At 42.4% G+C, this 21,610-nt stretch overlaps 1 protein-coding gene and 1 pseudogene across 8 annotated transcripts in view; both read left to right on the plus strand.

The window, feature by feature from the left end:
• LOC118640706 lies at nt 1-933 on the plus strand (annotated as a pseudogene).
• A 5,839-nt stretch (nt 934-6,772) lies between these two features.
• LIN9 (lin-9 DREAM MuvB core complex component) overlaps nt 6,773-21,610 on the plus strand; it is a 54,559-nt gene continuing 39,721 nt past the window's right edge. For 3 of the 8 annotated variants that reach the window (XM_036277396.1, XM_036277401.1, XM_036277402.1), the window contains exons 1-5: nt 9,195-9,321; nt 13,816-13,848; nt 17,403-17,497; nt 19,419-19,523; nt 21,436-21,483. In XM_036277396.1, coding sequence (XP_036133289.1) covers nt 9,288-9,321; nt 13,816-13,848; nt 17,403-17,497; nt 19,419-19,523; nt 21,436-21,483 — 315 coding nt within the window. In that variant the 5' untranslated portion in view covers nt 9,195-9,287. Of the gene's footprint in view, nt 6,910-9,194; nt 9,322-13,815; nt 13,849-17,398; nt 17,498-17,723; nt 17,839-18,703; nt 18,755-19,418; nt 19,524-21,435; nt 21,484-21,610 lie in introns of those variants that run through there. The other 5 variants (XM_036277399.1, XM_036277397.1, XM_036277400.1 and 2 more) reach the window with 5 other exon arrangements.

The following is a 21,610-nucleotide window of genomic DNA, read 5'->3' on the forward strand; positions in this document are numbered from 1 at the left end:
ATGCCTGAAATAAATACTGACAACTTTGATGTGCAACAGGTTCCTTTTCTGGCAGCAATGTGTATCCTTATTGATGAAAGTAACAAAATTGGACCTAGAACAAAAACAAATCATCACTTGAATGAAAACATTGAGAAAAGACGATTGTATCAAACTTTAAGCATCATCTTATTCATCACAGAAAGTAAGCTACTACTACATCAGAGGTGAGATGCTAAAATTTTCTTTTCAGGTTTTTTTTGTTTTGTTTTGTTTTTTGTTTTTTTTATCCTCACCCGAGGATATTTTTCCATTTTTTTGTACAGAGTGGGAGGGAGAGAGAGGAAGGGAGAGAGAGACAGAAACATCGATGTAAAGGGACACATCGAGTGGCTGCCACCTGCACGACCAACCAGGGCCGGGGACAAACTGCAACCGAAATACATGCCCTTAGCGGGAACTGAACCCGGGTCTCTCCGGACCGCAGGCCGACGCTCTAACCGCTGAGCCAAACCGGCCAGGGCTCTTTTCAGGTTGTTTTACCAATACTTGTAATTATTCATTAAGTTTTCCAGGAGAATTTGAAGAAAATGCATTTGGACAACTGGAGTAAGAGGGCAGCACAGAGCCCTTTAAAAGCTGAATTAAAAATTCCCAAGGAACAGGTTTCCCCTGAAGTCGTTAATTATTTAACACAGTTTCATTACAAGGCTCATTCTGATGATATTTGGGGTGAGCATGAAATTGACTACCTTATGTTTGGGAGGAAGACTACCTCAGACCCAGGTCCCTGTGAAATTAAGAGCTACTGTTACCTGTCAAAGGAAGAACTAGAACTTCTGAGAAAAGCAACCAGTGGTTAAATGAAGATAATGTCATAGTTTTAAAATGACTGCACAGACTTTTCTCTTTACAGAGACACTTTATTTGAATCAATTCGTTGAACACGAATAAGCATGAAATGTGAAGGCATGGCTGAATGATTTTACAAGTACTGTAAAACTTGTTCACGTTAAACTTAAAAACCAGATATGAGATGTGGCATCCTTCAATGGTGGCACTGATCTCCACCATCCCCACCCCGGGATTTGACTTCGTTTTTTATTTAATATTTTGTGGGGAAAGGCAGAAGGGAGATTCAGAGGCTTCCACCTACACTCTTAACCTTCCCCATTACAATAGCTCTTACCCCAGAGGCCAAGGACTCAATGTATTACCTCCTGCCTCCACCCCATTTTTATTTTTACTTTTTTTTATCCTCACTCGAGGACATTTTTCCATTTTTTTGTTCAGATAGAGTGGGAGGGAGAGAGAGAGAGAAACACTGATGTGAAAGGGACACATTGAGTGGCTGCCACCGTACGACCCAACCAGGGCCGGGGACAAACTACAACCGAGGTACATGCCCTTAGCAGGAACCAAACCCGGATCTCTTGGAACTGCAGGCCGATGCTCTAACCGCTGAGCCAAACCTGCCAGAGCTCCACCCCATCTTTAAATGGGCAGTTTTGATTACTTCAAGCCGATGATCATCGATGTCAATTCAGACTCTGTGTTCAGTAGTCCTTAAAATGTCTGGGCATTACCCTTTCCTTAATGTGCAGTCACCTGAATAGATAGGTCTCTTTGAGGAATGACTGGGACCATTACAGTGTATTTGCCACCATGTTGCAGGGTTCTTCCTCCTAGGAACCTGGCCAGCTCTTTAATCAATGAATACCAAAGTGGTACATTTGTTACAATTGATAAACCTATATTGACTCATTGTTATCACCCAAAGCCCATAGTTTACATTAGGGTCCACTCTCAGCATAGAACAGTTTTTATTAATTAATTAATTTTTTTTTTTTTTATCCTCACCAGAGGATATTTTTCCTTTTTTTTTTTTTGTACAGATAGAGTGGGAGGGAGAGAGGAAGAGAGAGAGAGTGAGAGAAACATCGACGTGAAGGGACATATCAAGTGGCTGCCACCCGCACGACCAACCAGGGCCGGGGACAAACTGCAACCGAAGTACATGCCCTAAGCGGGAACCGAACCCGGGTCTCTCAGGACCGCAGGCCGATGCTCCAACCGCTGAGCCAAACCGGCCAGGGCTATTAATTAATTTATTTATTTAGAGAAGAGAGAGGCAGGGCAAGAGAGAGACATCGACTTATTGTTCCACTTATTTATGCATTCACTGATTGCTTCTTGTATGTGCCCTGACCAGGGATCGAACCCACAACCTTGGTGTATCGGGACAATGCTCTAACCAACTGAGCTACCTAACCAGGGCCAGAACAGTTTTTTTACAGGCAAAGGATACAGTATTGTAATAGCAGGAGAAGTTATGCAATAACAATATCTCCCATGTATGCTCATACTCAGAAGTGAAATTTCTAGATCATATGGTAATTCTATGTTTAATTTTTTTAGGAACTACCATAGTGACTGCACCATTTTACATTCCCTTCAGCTGTGGACAAGAGTTTCAATTTCTCCACAACTTTGCCAACACTGGTTACTATCTGTCTTTCTGATTATAGCCACTCCAGTGGGTGTGAAGTGGTATCTCATTGTGGTTTTTGACTTCCCTAATGACTAATGGTGTTGAGCATCTTTTCATGTGCTTATTGGTTTATTGTATCTTTTTTTTAAAATCCTCATCAGAGGATATTTTTTCATTGATTTTTATTTTATTTTATTTATTTATTTTTTTTACAGGCACTTCTGGAGTACTGGTGGTCAGGGACTGGTTTATGTTGGGGCATAAAAGGCCCAGAAATCGGGCCTAATGAGACAGCTCTGATGAGCTGTTTTAGCCACAGAGGTCCCCCTAGGGTCAGCGGAGGCTGGTACTAGGTGTGCATTGCAGTGTAGCTTCTCCCTCTGTCCTCCGGTATTTCTTTTTTCGTCCTTCAGTGGATGTTGATTCCAAGAACACTCCTTAATAAACACCCTTTCACCACTGCTGTGGGAAATCAAGTTGTGAAGGGAGCACCATCATTCTTGAAAAGCTCTGTGAGGCCTCTTCTCTGTAGGTCAGACCTCAAAATGGGAACTACAGTCAAAATCTCCCCCATCCCAACGATATCACTGAAGACCAATCGAGGTCACCCTTGCTGGCCGGGTTCTGGGTGGAATGTTGGGGTGTCACTAGTCTGGTGTGGGCGGAGGCTCCATGGTGACAGCCTAGTCCCTGTGTGGATGGCCCATAGAGGGGATGCAGTCCTCTGTGGAGCTGGGTTTTGGGCCCATCCTTGGGAAGTTGGGCGAGGTGCTGCCTAATGGCCTTAGTCCATGCCTCATGGTCCATGTGCTCTTGGGCTCCGGTAGAGGGAGGGTGGACTGGACTGGAACTGTGTGGGGACACTCGGGATTTGAGGGCGCTCAGAACTTTTGCTGAGTTGCTGCAGGGCAGGACGGTGGCCATCTTACCCCTTCCCAGGGCTCTGGGGAGAGGCGGCGGCCCCTCCTGCGGAGATCTCATTGATTTTTAGGAAGAGTGGGCGGGAGAGAGAGTAAGATTGATATGAGAGACACATCAATCAGTTACCTCCTGCACCACCCTGACTGGGGCTGGGGATCAAACCTGCAACCCAGTCATGTGCCTTTGATCAGGAATCAAACCCGAGACCCCTTCAGTCCAAGGGCCAATGCTCTAACCGCTGACCCACACCAGCCAGGGCAATTTATTATATCTTTTTTGGAGCCTTTCCTCATTTTTTTTTTTTTGTATCCTCACCCGAGGACATTTTTACATTCATCTTCAGATATAGGGGGAGGGAGAGAGGGAGGAAGAGAGAGAGAAACATCAATGTGAGAGACACATCAACTGGCTGCCACCCACATGACCCTAACCGGGGCCAGGGACAAACTGCAACTGAGGTATGTGCCCTTAGCGGAAACCAAACCTGGGACTCTCTGGTCCACGGGCCGACGCTCTAACCGCTGAGCCAAACCGGCCAGGTCTCCTTCCTCGTTTTTAAATTAGATTGTTTGTTTTTTTTTAAAAAATTATCAAATTGTAAGATTCTTTATATATTTTGGATATAAGTCTCTTATATATTTTAGATACAAATCCCTTATCAGATATATGATTTGCAAGTATTTTCTCCCATTCTGAAGGTTGTCTTTTTGCATTCTTGATAATGTCCATTGAAGCACACAAGTTTACAAAGAAATACTCAGTATTTAATAAATGGGCCATGGGACTGGAAATGATCAAATCTGATATGCCTAAAATGTGGCTGCTTATTTTTCTTATATTGTATTTTTATCTAGATATTTCATGTCTTAGTGTCCTTGTCCAATTTTTTTTCTTAAGCAATGACTTTTATGCAATCATATCACTGTAAATTAGAATACAAAATTTAAAATTTAACAGCCCTGCGATAGATGTTATCTTCACTTCACAGAGGGAAAAAATAAAGGAAGGAAAGTAGGCCAGATTCCTGATTCTATCACCTGGTGCACGTTGTTCTTGAACAAGTTATCAGGTTTTGGGGAAAATCAAGTAAGCCAATGATTTAAAACTCCTCTCATAAATATCCAATAAAGAACCTTGTTTGCAGTCACACAGCTAATACGTAGTAAATCTGCTGCTGGGATACAGCTTCAGGCTTCAGAGTGTGAGAACTCATTTAGGGTTTTTGTTTAAAATGCAGATCACCAGAAGAGGAGCCTAAAAATACTTATTTAAACAGCAGAGCTGCTATTGTGTGTGAAAACTGCCTTAGGATAAAACCTGATTTGCCATGGTCTAATGATACCTTGACCAAGGGTTACATTCAAACTTTTACTTCCACTCCCCTAACCTTTCCTTTGTTTCTGTTCTTTCATTTTCAGAGACTTGACAGTTTCTTGTATTCATCTCCAAATTGGTAGTATCCTACCTCCCCACCACCCGCCCCAGGGGCTGACAACAGGGATCCATTGTTTTTCATATTCTTAGAAGGTAGATCAGAATGTGTTTAGAAGGCACAAGAGGAGGTAAGTTAGCTATCAAGGGTTACTTTGTAAAATTGAATTTTTTTTTTTTAATCCTCACTCGAGGACATTTTTCCATTTTTTGTTCAGATCGAGTGGGAGGGAGAGAGAGAGAAACATCGACGTGAAAGGGACACATCGAGTGGTTGCCACCTGCACAACCCAACCATGGCCGGGGACAAACTGCAACCGAGGTACGCGCCCTTAGCAAGAACCGAACCCGGGTCTCTCTGGACCGCAGGCCGACGCTCTAACCACTGGGCCAAACCGGCCAGGGCTCTAAAATTGAGTTTTTAAACCTCTGCTCTCATCCTGCCCGTCCAGCAAGTAGCAACACCCAGCTCCCCAAGGCACAAAGTTGGCATCACCAATAATACTAGTTGTTCTGAAGTGATAGCAGCAGTAGCTAACATTTGAGCCAGAATGGGTGCTAGAAACTATTATATAAGGTTTTTACATCCACCAACTCATTTAATCCTCAAGACAACCCTGTTATTATCTGCATTTTGCACAAGAGAAACGGAGGCACAGGGAATTAAATCAAGAAATGAACTCGCCTAAGGTTATACAATTAGCAGCCAGAATCCCAACCAGGCCTTGGGACTCCAGGGCCCACTCTCTGAACCTCTAGGGTGGCTAGTGTAGACATCCCGACCTCTCCTTGGCCTGCCTGCCCCAACCTGCTTCCTCTTGACTGGTCTCCAGGGCTCTCAACTCTTGGGCTTGCCGGCCTGTGTACTGCTGTCCTCCTCTCCGGCTACCACCTCTTAACGTTTTAGTCCTTGGCATCCAGCCTTGTTGTATTTTCATGCCCCCACCCCCCATGAATTCCTGGAGAGAAAGAACTGGGACTCAGTAACATTTGTTAAAACGAATTGTTGAAAAGCAATAGGAGTTTATTACTGGTCAGAGCTACAGCCAGGGACGGTGACATCTTTTCCCCGGCTTCTTTCAACCCTGGTTGAATTCTCAGGCAGTGTTCTCGCTCCATTTTGACCAGGGCACCGGGCTTGGTGTAGTGTCACTGCTGACTCTGCCTGTTTCCTCGCCCAGCCTCCAGGACCGGTTTTGCAATTCTTTCCCAGCTCACCACCTGCTCCAGCGCCCAATGCCTGAAAGCACTCGAAACAGTTCTCGAGCTGCCGACCTAGATGACTAACTTCACGACCTCTCAAGGCCTCTCTTCCAGGCTCAGGTTGCGACCCTGGGGAGGAGGGTGCCCCCAACCGGAACCCCGAGTCAGAGACGGGCCAGCTGTGGGGCTGCGGCCTGAGTCCTCCTCCCTGCTGCCTCCCCGACCCTCCGGAGAAACGTGGGTTTGGGGAACCGCGAAAATGGACTTCGAGTAGAGTCCCCTCGGGTAACGCGACCCGGTACCAGGGGCTTCTCTCCCCGCGCCGGGCCCACAGGTGCCGCCCCCCGCCCCGCCTCGGCGCGCCCGGGCCTCCCTCCCACCTGCGCTCCCTTTCCCACTCGGAACAAACAGCCTGCAATTCCCGCAGCTGCAGCGCGAGACGCGAACCGCGCGCCGGGAGCGAGCCCCGGAGGGGCGGGCGGCGCGGGCCGGGAGCGAGCCCCGGAGGGGCGGGCGGCGCGGGCCGGGAGCTCGCGCGGCTCCCCCCGCGCTCCGGCGCCGGGCCCCGCGAGACGGGCCTCTCGGCGCGGCCTCCCTGCCGCCTCCCTCTGGCCGGGCCGGGGGCCGAGGGGCAGGCGCTGCTCCACTGCGCGGCACCCTCCCCCGGCCGGCGCGGGCGGAGCCCGACCCCTCCGCCGCCCCCCTCCGCCGGCCGCGGCGGGAGCGGCGGGAGCGGCGGGAGCGGCGCCGCGGGCAGCGAGCTCCGCATTCGAACCTCCCTCGCAAAGACAGTCTCCGCCCCACAATGCACCGCGGCGGGCAGCCTTTGAAAAAGCGGCGCGGCTCGTTCAAGATGGCGGAGCTCGACCAGTTGCCTGACGAGAGTGAGTAGCACCTCAAAGCACCCCCCCTCTTCCCGCCGGCCGCCTGCCCCCGGGCGGCACCGGCCGGGACGGGTGGCCATGCCCTCCGCCCGGCAAGTGGGCCGACTGCCAGCCCCACCTTGGTCCCCTAGTCTCCCCACCCCGGTGTTGCCGCCGCGTCGCCGCCTTTGTTATGGTGTCTTGTGTGTTGGTTTCTGGGGTTGTGGGAGCGCCAGGGCCGGAAACCGAAAGCCCGGGGGCCTGGCCCGTGCGGGGCGGGGGCGGGGGCTGCTTCTCCGGCCCGACTCGGGCCCCGGGCCGAGGTGGGGGATGCGGGGCCCCTGGCCGCGGGGACTGTCCTCGCCGCCTGCCCCGTCGCCCGGCGCGGAGGGACGCCTGGCGGGTTATGTAACGCGCCCGTCCTGGGGCCGCGGAGGGCTCGGGCGGGGAGGGGTGGGCACAGCCCCTTCTGGCCTCAGCCGCGGATCTTGTCCTGTCACAGTTCCTGCCTCTGCAGGCACTTGTGCTCTTCGCTGCCACCCCCTCCCCCGCCCGGTGTGTCCACCCCTGGAAGTATTTCCGTGTCAGAGGGCTGGCCCCTTCCCCGGGGACCACAGGTGGCTGCGGACCTTTCCCGAGACGATCCAGACTGGGTGCACAAGTGCTCAGGTGGCCCCTGTCCCACCGACTTTCTTCTGTGCGAATGTGGCTCAAGGACCGCGGGCACCTTTATCCACGGACGTGACCCGCGCGGCATGCACTCGCGGTGCTCCTCCTGACACCCACCCGTGTCCGCCGCACCCACCTGCTTCCACCCTGCCTCCCAGACCTGTGTGCTCACTTGTCTTGAGCAAGTAAAAGCACCAGATCCCTAGTTTAAGCACTATGGAACTTGACGTTGTCATCTACAATGTTGTATAAAGTATATAAAAAAGCAAATATTTTAGTTAATGACAAGGAGGTCCTGATCCACCTTCAGTTTATGCATCTATATAATCTCTGAAAGTTTTAGTATAACAAAAACCAGAGGCTCAGTCACTGTTCAGTCTCATCCGTGGAAGAGGCAAAGAGACACTTTCCGAATGAAAGCCAGTCCTGTTTTGTTTGTGACATCCTCTTAATGTGTTATAAAGTTAAAAGTGCAATTGCCAGACTGGTGAAAAGTTGTATTAAACGAGTTTGAGTTTTAAGTGTGCTCTAGACCAGTGCTAAGTTCCAGTGGAACTTTCTCACGGTGATGAAAATGTTGTTTTGCCCCGTCCGATAGGGTAGCCACTGGTCACATGCAGCTGGCTATGGAACTCTTTAGATGTGGCTGGAGTGACTGAGGAGTTGAGTTTTCAATTTTACTTCATTTTCATTCATTTGAATTTAAATAGTCACATGTGGCTAGTGGCTACTGTACTGGATAGGGAACAACTGCGAGCATCCACGAATTTCATTGTTTCTTGTTTGGAGAATACAGTTGATTGTGATTTAGGATGCTCCCAAATAAGGGTGGGACTACTAAGCAAAATGTGCTTGTCATCTGAAAATCCTTGCTACAAGTATCTTTATTTTAAAGATGTCTTATCACCTCTTAGAAGTCACAACCACTAGAGCTGTTATTTGGGTTACTGTAGTCATTCTGTTAAAATGAGAGATGTTTTAAGTTGTTTTCTTACAGTTGTCATTTGGAATATTTGCTCATCAAACGATTATTGAGGACTTACTATGACTTACCATGGATCTTTGTAGAGATTTAGGACTCAGAGTTAAAATTCCGGCTACACTCTCAAACTATATAACATCATTTATATTACTTTGTGACATCTTTGATACATTTTGGGTGGGGTGTGCATGTGTGTTGTATATCTTGTTTAGTTAAACCACAGCTTGTTGAAAGCAGGGATTGTTGTCACACAGTGCCACAAATCAGATATACATAAATACTTGATTTATATGTAATTGAATGTAGGGTAAGAGGCATTATTAAGGAAACCAGAGCTGAGTCTTGAAAAGGGATACAAGAAACAGTGATATGTGTCTTTGCCAGTTTTATTCAAAAGGTACTAGCTAATAAATTAGGCAGTAGCTGGTATAACTTTATCAGTGTTAAAAGCTACCATTTATTCGTACTTAATATAAACCAGCTGCTGTACACAACATATTATATGCATTTGCTCATTTAATCTTCATTTCAATTGAGGTAAGTATTCTTACTAGTTTGATTTTATATATGAGGAAACTGAGGCTATCTTCAGCCCAGATCTTTCCTCTGAGCTCCTGTTCTTGATATCTCTTGCCTGTTTCACATCTCCTCTTAGATGCCTGAGGCCCCTCAAACTTCACGGGTTCAAGATCTACCTCATAATCCCATCCCAGGACAGAGATACTTCCAGTGGTTCCTGTCTTAATGAATGGCTTCACTATGCATTCAGCTGAAACCTAGAGGTTATATTTGGAACTTCCCCCTTTTTTACTTTCCATATTTAAGCCTTTATTTACTAAGTCTTGTAACTTTTACCTTCAAAAAAGAAAAGATCTACCTACTTCTCACCATCACCCTAGCCCAAGCTGTCAGCATCTATTCCTTGCACTAATCACTTCAGCCTCTCATAATCCACCCACCCATCTCTCTACCATCCCACTCCAATCTATACACAGTTAGTGATCCTTTAAAAAAAATTATATATATATATAATATATGTATATATATATGTCATTCTGCTGCTTAAAACACTTTAATAGCTATAAAATCCTTCGTGATCTGGCCACTCCCCACCTCTCTGGCTTTATTTTATAGCACTGTTCCTCTCCTTCTACCATTTGAGCTAAATTGGACCTTCTTCATTCCCTATACTCACTAGGCTTTCTTTTCTTTCTTTGTTTTTTTGGCAGGGCCTTTGTACCTGCTCTTCTCTCTACTTGGAATGTTCTTCCTTCCCCTCACTTCCAGTTAACTTCTGCTTATCCTTTAGATCACATTTTAAGTATCTTCAGAGAGCTATTTTCTGTCCTCCCTGATGAAGGTTACATCTTATTACATCTTTTCATATCACTATGTAACTTCTTAGTGGCAGCTGTCACAGTTGCACCTTTACATTTCTTAATGTGTCGGTTAACTTTGGTTAGAAGCTGCACTGGAGAAAGTACCATTACTGTTTTTCTTCATGCTTGCATTCCAGTCCCATGCATAACACCTGGCTTACTTCTCTGACTTTTTTTCATACCATTTGTCCCTTGCTCTAGCTACTCCCCAAGCTCAGTGGCCTCCCTCCCTCCCTTCCTTGAATATGTTAAACTTTCTACCTTGGGGCTTTCATACCTACTGTGCTGCCCAGACTCATTGGTTTGTCTTCCTGCTCTCTTATGGCTGGTCCTATTCAGATGTTCCATTCTTAGAGAAGCCTTCCCTGACTATCCTGTGTAAAGTAACTCCCCACACTGAGATCACCTTGTTTGTTTCCCTTATAACAACGGCCACAGGTACAGTTATCATTTTATGTGTTTGTTTATTTTACATCTCCTCCTGCTAGAGTGTAAGCTCCCTGAGAGCAGAGTTTTTGTTTATCTTTTCCTTCCTGTAATCCAGCCCTTAGAATAGTGCTGTGTCAAGCACTCAGTGAATATTTGTTGAATGAATGAACATACCCAGTGAGAGCAGGATTCTAACTTAAATTCGCACTCCTGTAAAATTCATTTTCTTAACCTAGTAGTTTTTTATTGATCAAAGTAATACTGATAGCATGATATAAAAATTACCCATGTACTATGTGTATTGTTCTCTAAGCACTTTTACATGTATTAACTCATTTAATACCCATTTACAAATGATGAATCAGCAGCACAGAAAGGTTAAGTAACTTGCTTAAGGTAACATAGCAAGAATGTGGAAGAGCCAAGATTGAAATACAGCTAGTCTCAATCTGCTCTCAACCACTGTGCAGTGCTGTCTCTCAAAAAAGGAAAAAGTTTGAAAGTGGTAGGTCAGAATCCCCAAGATATATAGTTCTTACTTCATGGAGCAGAAATGGATATCCTTGCTATTCACACCTCTTCCTTCAGATCTCTTGATCAGTTTAGATGTCACCTTTCAGAGAAGCTAATCTTGAGTACTTTATAGAAAAAGAGTCTTCCCTCCCCCAGTTCCACTCCACATTCCCTGGTCTTATTATCCTACATTATTTTTTTCAGGTAGAATTTGTTTGTTTGTTTGTTTGTTTCTCCTCACTAGAATGTAAATTCCATGAGAGCCAGGACTTCAGTTATTTTGCATGTTGTCCTATCCCAGGTGCCTATAGCAGGGACTGGGATGCAGTCGGCAGTCTATACATATTCACCGAATGAGTGCATGATTACTGCTTTTTCTCAAATGAACCATATTTCTCATGGTAGCTACATGGATATGTGTCCTGTCCACTACTGCTGCTTCCCGGTTGTGTTGTGTTGTTTGAAGCTTTTTAGCAAGACTCTACAGCATTTTTCCTTGATTTCTACCCCCCCCCCCAACACAACTTTACTGTCTTTGGTTATTAAACTTCAATTTACCATACAGAATCTCTAAATTGTCCTGTTAACCATTCTCTACATCTAGACAAGAGGATAGAGTGAAAGCAACAGTGGCTTTGATGTTGATGGGCTGTCTGTTCTTTAAGCCTCTCATACTGCCCTGTGGAGGAAAAGTCAATTGAGGTTTAAGGATCTGAGATGCATAAAAATGTTTCACAGCCAGAACTGCAATACTTTATCTGTTGCTTCTCATTTAAGATCTTTTGTCCATTTATATGAGTTGTAACTCATTGCTGCTTTTGCTAAGCAACAAGGAGAATCTTTCTTCACTGGTTTTTGTACTAAGTTCATGTTCTTCTTTTCTTTATCCCTTGAGATCATCTTTGATTTATTGATTTTTAAGTGTGTAGTGTCATAATAGACTGGCTCCTTAAAGATGTTTACACACATTTTGAACATGCCATTTAAAAATTTGTCTTTTCTTGCCCTGGCTGGTTTGGCTCAGCGGTTAGAGCATCGGCCTGCGGTCCAGAGAGACCCGGGTTCGGTTCCTGCTAAGGGTACATACCTCGGTTGCAGTTTGTCCCTGGCCCCGGTTTGGGTCATGCGGGAGGCAGCCATTTGATGTGTCTCTTTCACGTCAATGCCTCTCTCTCTCTCCTTTCTCCCTCCCACTTTAGCTGAACAAAAAATGGAAACATGTCCTCGGGTGAGGATAAAAATAAATAAAAATAAAAATTTGTCTTTTCTCAATGCAAGTAACTGACCCCATTTCAAATAACTTTACTACTGCCTGGCTTAGATTATAGCCTTTCAAACATAAATGGATGTCACAGTAACTAAGATGAGAAAGTAACTGGTTATAAAATAAAACAAAATTGAAAACGAGGAATGATATATAATTTGATTATAGTAAAAGAAAAGTGTTCTAAACAGTTTTTTTACATTTAAAAGAGGATTTGCTCATCTATAATTCTATGAATAATTTCTGTTTTGGAGCATTGAAAGGGTTTTTTTCCTGTTAATTTCTTATAAAAATTGAGATATAATTGACATAATATTTTATTGTTTTAGGCATACAACATAATGATTTGATGTATGTGTATATAGTAAAAATTATTACCACAATAAATCTAGCTAACACCCATTACTACAGATCGTTACAATTTTTTTTTCCTTTATTGATTTTTAGAGAGAGAGGGAGAGAGAGGGAGAGAGATAGAAACATCAATGAGAGAGAACATCGATTGGCCCCCTCCTACATGCCCCTGCACTGGGGATTGGGCCCATAACCTGGGCATGTGCCCTGAACAGGAATCAAACCAGCACCCTCTTGGTGCATGCGTCAAGACTCAACCATTGAGCCACACTGGCCAGGCAACAATTTTTTTCTTGTAATGAGAACTTAAGATCTACTGTTTTAGCAATTTTAGATATGTAATACAGTATTGTTAATTATAGTCACCATGCTGTATATTACATCCCTGGATGTATTTGTCTTATAACTAGAAGTTTGTACCTTTTCACCTATTTCCTCCACCCTGGCAAACACCAGTCTGTTCTCTACCTATCTGAGTTTGTTTATTTTTTAGATGCCACATATAAGCGGCATCCTTTATTATTTTTTAAATGACTTGGACTTCTTTGCAACTCACATATCCAATTCAGAGATTCTCAGTTTAGTGTGCTCCCTTTTTCATAAAATTTTTTTTTTTATTCTCTTACTTCCCCTCACCCATAGATTCTATCCTTGATTTACACCAGTATCCCTGTTTGTCAGAGTGAGCCAGAGGGTTACTTGCAACAGAATTCCCTGAGGACCTTTATTAATCATATAGATTCTTTGTGTTTGAGGTGCTTCCTGATTATTCTAATATACACTAAAGTTTGTTTTAGTCAGTGAACCTCTTCAACTTTATGCTAGTTCCTCTTACCTTTTCTGAACTCCTTTTGCAGCTTGGATCTTTAAATGTTGCACATACCTGCATTCTAGACATCAAAGGTACTTACTGCATTCTGTAACAGTGCCAGGATCATTTGTTTTCTCCACTCTATTACCACTTCTGATCTTTGCCTCAATAGGTGTCAGTTCCCTTTCTCTTTTTCTTCTCTAACACCAGCACACTTTTAGATGAGCATCGAAAATTGCGTCTGTCCTTAGTCTTCCTCTTTCCTGTCTTTCTACTTTTTTCTCCCTAGGGAAATTCTTCACTTCTCACAACTTCAGTAAGAATCCCAAGTGTCTCTCTCCATTTCTTCCTTATCTTACGAGTTCTGGTGTATGGCTTGAATTGTCTACTAGTTATTTCTAATTGCACATACCACCATCACTTCAAACTCAACATTGCTCAAACTAAATGGATCACTTTTACCCCCAAACCAAATTCTTTTCTCTCACGTTGATTATGAAATAATATTGATTTGTTTTAATTACAGGCTCTTCAGCAAAAGCACTTGTCAGTTTAAAAGGTAAGGATCATAGCATGATTCTTTAGGTATGGCATAAGCTAGAACTTTAATTAGTTAATTTGGATATAGTATTTCTCTTTTCTAAGTTATGATTCATTATAACTTTTAAATACTGGTTTTCACTGGTAATAACTTTAAATTCATATGCTGTTACATAAGAATCGGTCCTTCATTGTTAGATATTACTAAGAACTTTCTTTTTTTTTAAATTTTTTTTTCTTTATTGCTTTTTAGAGAGAGAGAGAGAGAGAGAGAGAGAAACATAGATTGGCTGCCTCCTGCATGCCCCTCCTACACTGGGAATTGGGCCTACAATGCGGGCATGTGCCCTGACTGGGGAATTGAACCGGCGATCTCTTGGTGCATGGGTCAGTGCTCAACCACTGAGCCACATCAGCCAGGCTAAGAACTTTCTTACTAGATTTAAAACATATATTTTTATTTATTTTATTTTTTCTTTAATCCTCACCTGAGGATATTTTTCTCTTTATCATCAGATAGAGTGGGAGGGAGGGGGGGAGAGAGAGAGAGAGAAAGAAACATAGATGTGAGAGACACATTGACTGGTTGCCTCCCACACAACCGGACCAGGGCCGGGGACAAACCGCAACTAAGGTATGTGCCCTTGACTGGAATCAAACCCCCGACTCATTGGTCCACGGGCCGACACTCTAACCACTGAGCCAAACCAGCCAGTGCAAACATTTTTTAAAAATATTTATCAAACAATTGTTCTAAGCTGTATTTTTGTATAATAATTTATTTTAAAATTTGTTTTTCTTTATTGATTTTACAGAGCGAGGAAGGGAGAGGGAGAGAGAGATAGAAACATCGATGAGAGAGAACATTGATCGACCCCCCCCAACCCCCCCCCCCCAGGATTTGGCTCACAATCTGGGCATGTGCCCTGACTGGGAATCAAACTGGTGACCTCTTGGTGCATGGGTCCACGATCAACCACTAAGCCATACCAGCAGGGCAACATAATAATTTATTTCTTAAAGAAGCTTGCCTTCTAACTAATAATTCAAGTTGCTTAAAAATAAAAGAACAATAGTAACTTTTTTTCTGAGGAAAAAAGCTATGTTCCTTGGTCTTGCTATATCTTTCTGTAAGTAGTACATTAGACCAACCCTGTTAATATAGTTCATTTTGAAGTTTTACCTCTTGAGCAAGATTCTACTGGAACCAGGCTCGATATTCTGAGGTTCATTTTAGTTTTTAAAACTACTATGTTGTGCTTTGAATTGGTGATTTACCAAATTAAATCCCTCTGGCTTGAGAACACTTATCTTCCAGAGGTACCCTAATTTATTTGCCTACCAAGGTCAACCCCACCCCACCTCTTTTCTTTTGTAATAGAATATACATCTGAAAAAGCATTTCATTATTTTTCCTCAGTGCTAAAATTGTTTGTTTTTTTTTTAATGTTTTTATTGAATTTTTTTTTTTTTAGTGTAAGGGGGGGAGATAGAAGTATCCATGTGAGAGAGAAACATCAATTGGCTGCCTCCTGCATGCCCCCTATTGGGGATCAAGCCTGCAACCTGGGCATGTGCCCTGACCAGGAATCGAACCAGGACCTCTCAGTCTATGGGATGATGCTCAATCCAGTGAGCCACCCCAGCAGAGCAAAATTGTTTCTCTTTAAAAAAAAAAAATTTTCCCAGCCAGTGTGGCTCAGTGGTTGAGTGTCAACACGTGCACCAAGAGGTCACCAGTTCAGTTCCCTGTCAGGGCACATGCCCAGGTTGTGGGCCTGATCCCCAGGTGGGTGGCAGGGAGGGTGTGCAGGAGGCAGCCAGTCAATGTTCTCTCTCATCGATGGTTCTATCTCTCTCTCCCTCTCCCTTCCTATCTGTCTAAAAATCAATAAAGAAAACAATGTTTAAAAAAAAACTTATATTACATATATATGAACAAATTTCTTACTCTTCTCTTTTTTTAATTTTTATTCCTCACCAGAGGATACTTTTCTATTTATCAGCAGATAGAGTGGGAGGGAGGGAGAGAGAGAGAGACAGAGAGAAACATTGATGTGATAGAGCCACATCAACTGGTTGCCTCCCACATGACCGGACCAGGGCCGGGGACTAACACAACCGAGGTACATGCCCTTGGCCGGAATCGAACCCATGACTCATTGGTCTGTGGGCCCACGCTCTAAACACTGAGCCAAAACGGCCATGGCAACATACCCTTTTTGTAAAAATTAAACTCGTCCTTCTTTTCATAGTATATCTAATCAGTCACTTGATTGAATCTTTTCTGGTTGCATATAACTGAAGACTTTTCTTTGAATTAAGGAAAACAGAAACACCATACATTTCATTTTTGGATATCAAGGGTTTCATATATTAAAGTAGAAGACATTTAGAAATGTGCTCTAGTCCTGGCCGGTTTGGCTCAGCAGTTAGAGCGTCGGCCCGCAGACCAGGGAGACCCGGGTTCGGTTCCTGATAAGGGTACATTCTTCGGTTGCAGTTTGTCCCTGGCCCCAGTTGGGGTCATGTGAGTGGCAGCCAGTCAATGTGTCTCTCTCACATAGATGTTTGTCTCTCTCTTCCTCCCTCCCTCCCTCCGCTCTATCTGAAGATAAATGGAAAAATATCCTCAGGTGAAGATTAAAAAAAAAAGAAGTATGCTCTAAATTCAAGGTTAGAAGAAGCTTTTTTTTTTTTTTTTAATTGCCCTGCTTTCAATTAGATTGCACTTAAGAGGTGGTTCTTGGAAAATTAGAATAGAGGAATTATTAAAAACTAAAAAGAAAGAAGCCATACTTTTTGTTGTTATTAATCCTCATCCAAGGATATTTTTTCCATTGATTTTTAGAGAGAGTGAAAGGGAGGGAGGGGAAGAGAGAGAAAGAAACATCAGTGTGAGAGAGATACATCGATTGGTTGCCTCCCACATGCCCCCGACTGGGCCAGGGATCAAACCTACAACTCAGGTGCATGCCCTTGACCAGGAATCGAATTGGTAACCCTTTGGTATGCAGGCCAACACTCTAACCACTGAACCACACCAACCAGGGCAAAGCCACATATGTTTTAATAAGAAAATTCAGTATTTTCAAGCTACGTTGCCTTTCCAAATTATTTAGTTTTACAACAACAACAACAAAAATACAAGAGATTTTTCATTTGTAATAAACTAAAATTATTATAATCATTGTATTTTTTAATATTGATAAATATTTGTGCCCTGGCCAGTTTGCTCAGTGGTTAGAGCATCAGCCCACAGACCAAAGAGTCAAGGGTTCGATTCTGGTCAAGGGCACGTACCTCAGTTGTGGTTCGTCCCTGACCCTGAGGGGTTGTGCAGGAGGCAACCAATTGATCTGTCTCTCTCACATAGAAGTTTCTCTCTCTCTCTCTCTCTCTCTCTCTCTCTCTCTCTCATCCTCTCTCTCTCTTCCCCCCTCCCTCTCTTCCCCATCTGAAGATAGATGGAAAAATATCCTCAGGTGAGGATTAAAAAAAAAAAGGCAATGTTCATAGTATGAATCCTTTGAACTAAACTTGAGTCTTATTAGTAATAATTATTTATTACAGAGGGAAGTTTATCTAACACATGGAATGAAAAGTTCAGTTCTTTACAAAAAACACCTGTTTGGAAAGGCAGAAATACAGGCTCTGCTGTGGAAATGGTAAGGAATTAGTTTTTCTCACACTTTAGAATATGATAGCTAAATTGTCTATATTATTATTATGTGCAAGTTCTTATGGCACAGTAAAAGTTTTCCAAGGTTTTCCCCCAATTTCAAGCATTTGAGTTTGTATTTTTTTTATTGATTGATTTTAGAGAGAAACATCAATTTGTTGTTCCACTTATTTATGCATTTATTGGTTGCTTTTTATATGTGCCTTGACCAGTGATTGGACCCGCAGCCTTGGCATATTGGGAAGACACTCAAGCCAACTGAGCTACCCCACCAGGGCAAGCATTTAAGTCTTTAAATGCCATTGAACAGTATATGATCATATATAGGTAAATAATCTGTAGTCTGTGATAACCAGGTCATCATTAAGCATTTGTTAAGTAATTGTAGTTTTTTTTTTAAATAGGCAAAAACAAAACCTACAAAAACCCCAAGTCATACTTTTATTAGATAGTAAATATTTACATGGCTCTGGTCCCTACAAAAAGATATATAAATAAGTGATAAGATTTTATTTTATTTTTTTTAATCCTCACCCGAGGACATTTTTGATATTTTGTTCAGATAGAGTGGGAGGGAGGGAGAGAGGGAGAAACATTGACGTGAAAGGGACACATTGAGTGGCTGCCACCCGCACGACCAACCAGGGCCGGGGACAAACTGCAACCGAGGTACATGCCCTTAGTGGGAACCAAACCCAGGTCTCTCTGGACCGCAGGCCGATGCTCTAACTGCTGAGCCAAACTGGCCAGGGCAAGTGATAAGATTTTAAAATCTTGTGTAGGTCAAGGGTAATTGCATTTAGAGGTTGGAAGTAGAGATGAGCATATAGTTGGCATGACTAGTGATTTGGGGGACTTCTGCTCCTTCCCTACCCAGTTTAGGTAGCCAGGAGGCTTTAGGGATCAATCATAAAACAAGCCTGGAACTGGGATAGACAGCAATAGTCACAATAGTGTGTACAGCTGGCCACAGCGAACATGCAGGACTTTCTACACTTTATCAGTTCTATCACCATCATTCTCGTCTTCCTCTTGGTAGGGGGGAGCAGAGGAGAAGGGACTTCCTGTTAGGGCTATGGTGTGTTGAGATTCTCTGTGGGTTTAATTTCAAGAATCCATACCTCTAGCCTTGATCCAATTGGATGCTGCTCATATGTTGCTGTCCCTCTGTATCTGGCTCCCTTCCAACTAGGTATGACGCTCTGTCTTGAATAGTAGAAAAAGGATTTGAAAAACGATGCAGGTACTATTGGGGTATTATTTCTGTCCTTCTGTATTAATGAGGCCTCTGAACCTAGAATAGACTGTAAAATTTTTATATTATAGGCCCTTAAGTATATGATGTAATTTGGGTACTTAAATTTTTTTTAGTTCTACAGGCATTTGTCAGATATCTGTTATAGGTATCTTGTATTTTTATTTACAAATGGAAATTCAGTTAACAATTTTGACAGCAGATATAGTATAATATTATATACATTTAGATTTACCCTCTAGATTGATCTAGTAACTTTGCCCCAGCCCAGCCCTATACAATAGACATATCATGTGATACACCCAACTGGTGTTAATCTAAACACCATCATAAGAAGAACTAGAATTTCCAGAATTTATTTTGCTATCTTCATTCCAAACTGTCAGTGTACTAAGGAAATTTGGGTTCTAGTTTTAATCATCAGCTTGGTATTTTATTTGTTAACACATTGCATAAATATGTATCTTACTACTTTCTCAGTCTAAGATTATTTGTATTTGACTTTGTGTACTTTGTAATACCCATATTGCATCCTTCTGTACTGCTTGCTGATAATCCAGAGTTAGCTGTATTTTCCAACATAGAATTATCTTTTGGAACAAAAATGGGTAGTGTTCAGTCTCTTCATGAAATAAAACAATTTATATTATAGCCTTTCAGAAATTCAAAACGAAGTCGACTCTTTTCTGATGAAGATGACAGACAAATAAATACAAGATCACCTAAAAGAAACCAGAGAGTTGCAATGGTTCCACAGGTATGTGTGTGCTACAATTTGTTTCACGTGATAGGAAGTGTGAATATTTGCTCAGTGTAATAAGTTTATATTTATTTTGTTACCCTTTTTTTTTAAATCCTCACCCAAGGATATTTTTCCATTTATCTTCAGATAGAGTGGGAGGGAGGGAGAGAGAAACATCGTCGTGAGAGAGACACATTGACTGGCTGCCTCCCGCAGGACCCTGACCAGGGCCGGGGACGAAAGGCAACTGAGGTACATGTCCTTGACTGGAATCAAACCCACAACTCATTGGTCCGTGGGCAGACACTCTAACCACTGAGCAAACCAACCAGGGTTATTCTGTTGCATTTTGAGTAAGAAGTTTTTTAAAATCAGTGCTCCAACTCAGCTCCTATTTTAGTTACCTAGAGAAGGCCATTATTTTATTGATGGACTTGAAACCAGAGTATAAAGCCAGTCCTCAGTTTTACAAATACAAACTTTCTTTTAAGCATGGAGATAGTGGACTATATAGAATCAGTTTGGAGTTTGGCATGGAAATGAGAGGGTATTTTACTTTATCACTGAGGGAAGTATGTTGAAGACTTCCTTTATTCAAAAGAAGAAAATAGCCCTGGCCAGTTTGGCTCAGTGGTTGGAGCATTGGCCTGCGGTCCAGAGTCCCGGGTTTGGTTCCTGCTAGGGGCACGTACCAAAAAAAAAAAAGAGGAGGAAAATATACAACATGAAATCATATCTCTTTTTTCATTTTCGGCATCTTTTAAAAAAGTCATAGTAAACATGTAAGAATCCAAGCAATGAATGAAAATTGGATAAGGAAGTATTAACTTAAAAAATAATGTAATTTTTCTCTTATCAAGTTTATAATTTTTGATGTAATTATTCCCTACTTCCCTGTCATTTTTCTCCAAAAAAGTGTTATGAGATTTTTCAGTAGTATGGGCCATAGCGGAGGTGATTTTCTCAACCAAGGATTGGATAATAAAGGGAATTAAAGGCATGACCAGCAGTATGCTCTACTAGAAAAAAATTTCAAATAGTAAAAATGTTCATGTTCTGTAAAATGAACAAGAAGATATTTTGAAGTTTTTTAAATATTGAGGACAAATGTACATAAACATCTAAAATTCAGTTTAAAAAAAATTGAAACTGTGTCCCTTCACGTTGATGTTTCTCTCTCTCTCTCCCTTCCTCTCTCTCCCTCCCACTCTATCTGTACAAAAAATGGAAAAATATCCTCGGGTGAGGATAAAAAAAAAAATTGAAACTAATATACAATGTGTATAGTTTGACTCTGTAGGTAGGTTGCCTTTTCGTTTTGTTTTTGATTTCCTTTGCTGTGCAAAAGCTTTTTAGTTTGATGTAGTCCCACTTGTTAATTTTTATTTCGATGCCTTTGCTTTTGATGTCAAATCCAAAAAATTGTCACTAAGACCAATGTCAAGGAGCTTATTACTGCCTATGTTTTCTTCTAGGAGTTTTAGGGTTTCAAGTTTTACATGCAATTCTTTAATAGATTTTGAGTTAGTTTTCGTGTGTGGTGTAAGATAGTAATTCAGTTTCATTCTTTTACATGTGTTTTTCCAGTTTTCCCAATAGCGTTTATGGAAGACTGTCCTTTCCCCGTTAAATAGTCTTGGCTCCTTTGAATTACTTTATCATGTGTATGGGTTTATATTTGGGCTTTCTTTTCCATTCCATTGATCTATGTGTCTGTTTTTGTGCCAATATCATACTATTTTGATTACTGTAGCTTTGTAATATAGTTTGAAATCACGGCTGTGATGACTCTAGCTTTGTTCTTCTTTCTCAAGATTGCTTTGGAGATTTGGGGTCTTTGTGGTTCCATACAAATGTTAGGATTGCTTGTTCTATTTCTGTGAAAAGTACCATTGGAATTTTAATAGGCATTGTATTGAATCTCTAGATTGTTTTGGATAATATGGACATTTTAACAACACAAGGTGAAGCAAAAGTAAGTTTACAGTTGTGAGTATGTGAAACACAGAGTTTATTATTTTTTCTTTTTTAATCCTCACCCGAGAATATTTTTCCATTGATTTTTTTTTTTTAAGATAGAGTATGAGGGAGGGAGGAGAGGG

The sequence above is a fragment of the Molossus molossus genome, unplaced genomic scaffold (genome assembly GCF_014108415.1).
Source record: "Molossus molossus isolate mMolMol1 unplaced genomic scaffold, mMolMol1.p scaffold_m16_p_23, whole genome shotgun sequence".
NCBI classification, from domain to species: domain Eukaryota; kingdom Metazoa; phylum Chordata; class Mammalia; order Chiroptera; family Molossidae; genus Molossus; species Molossus molossus.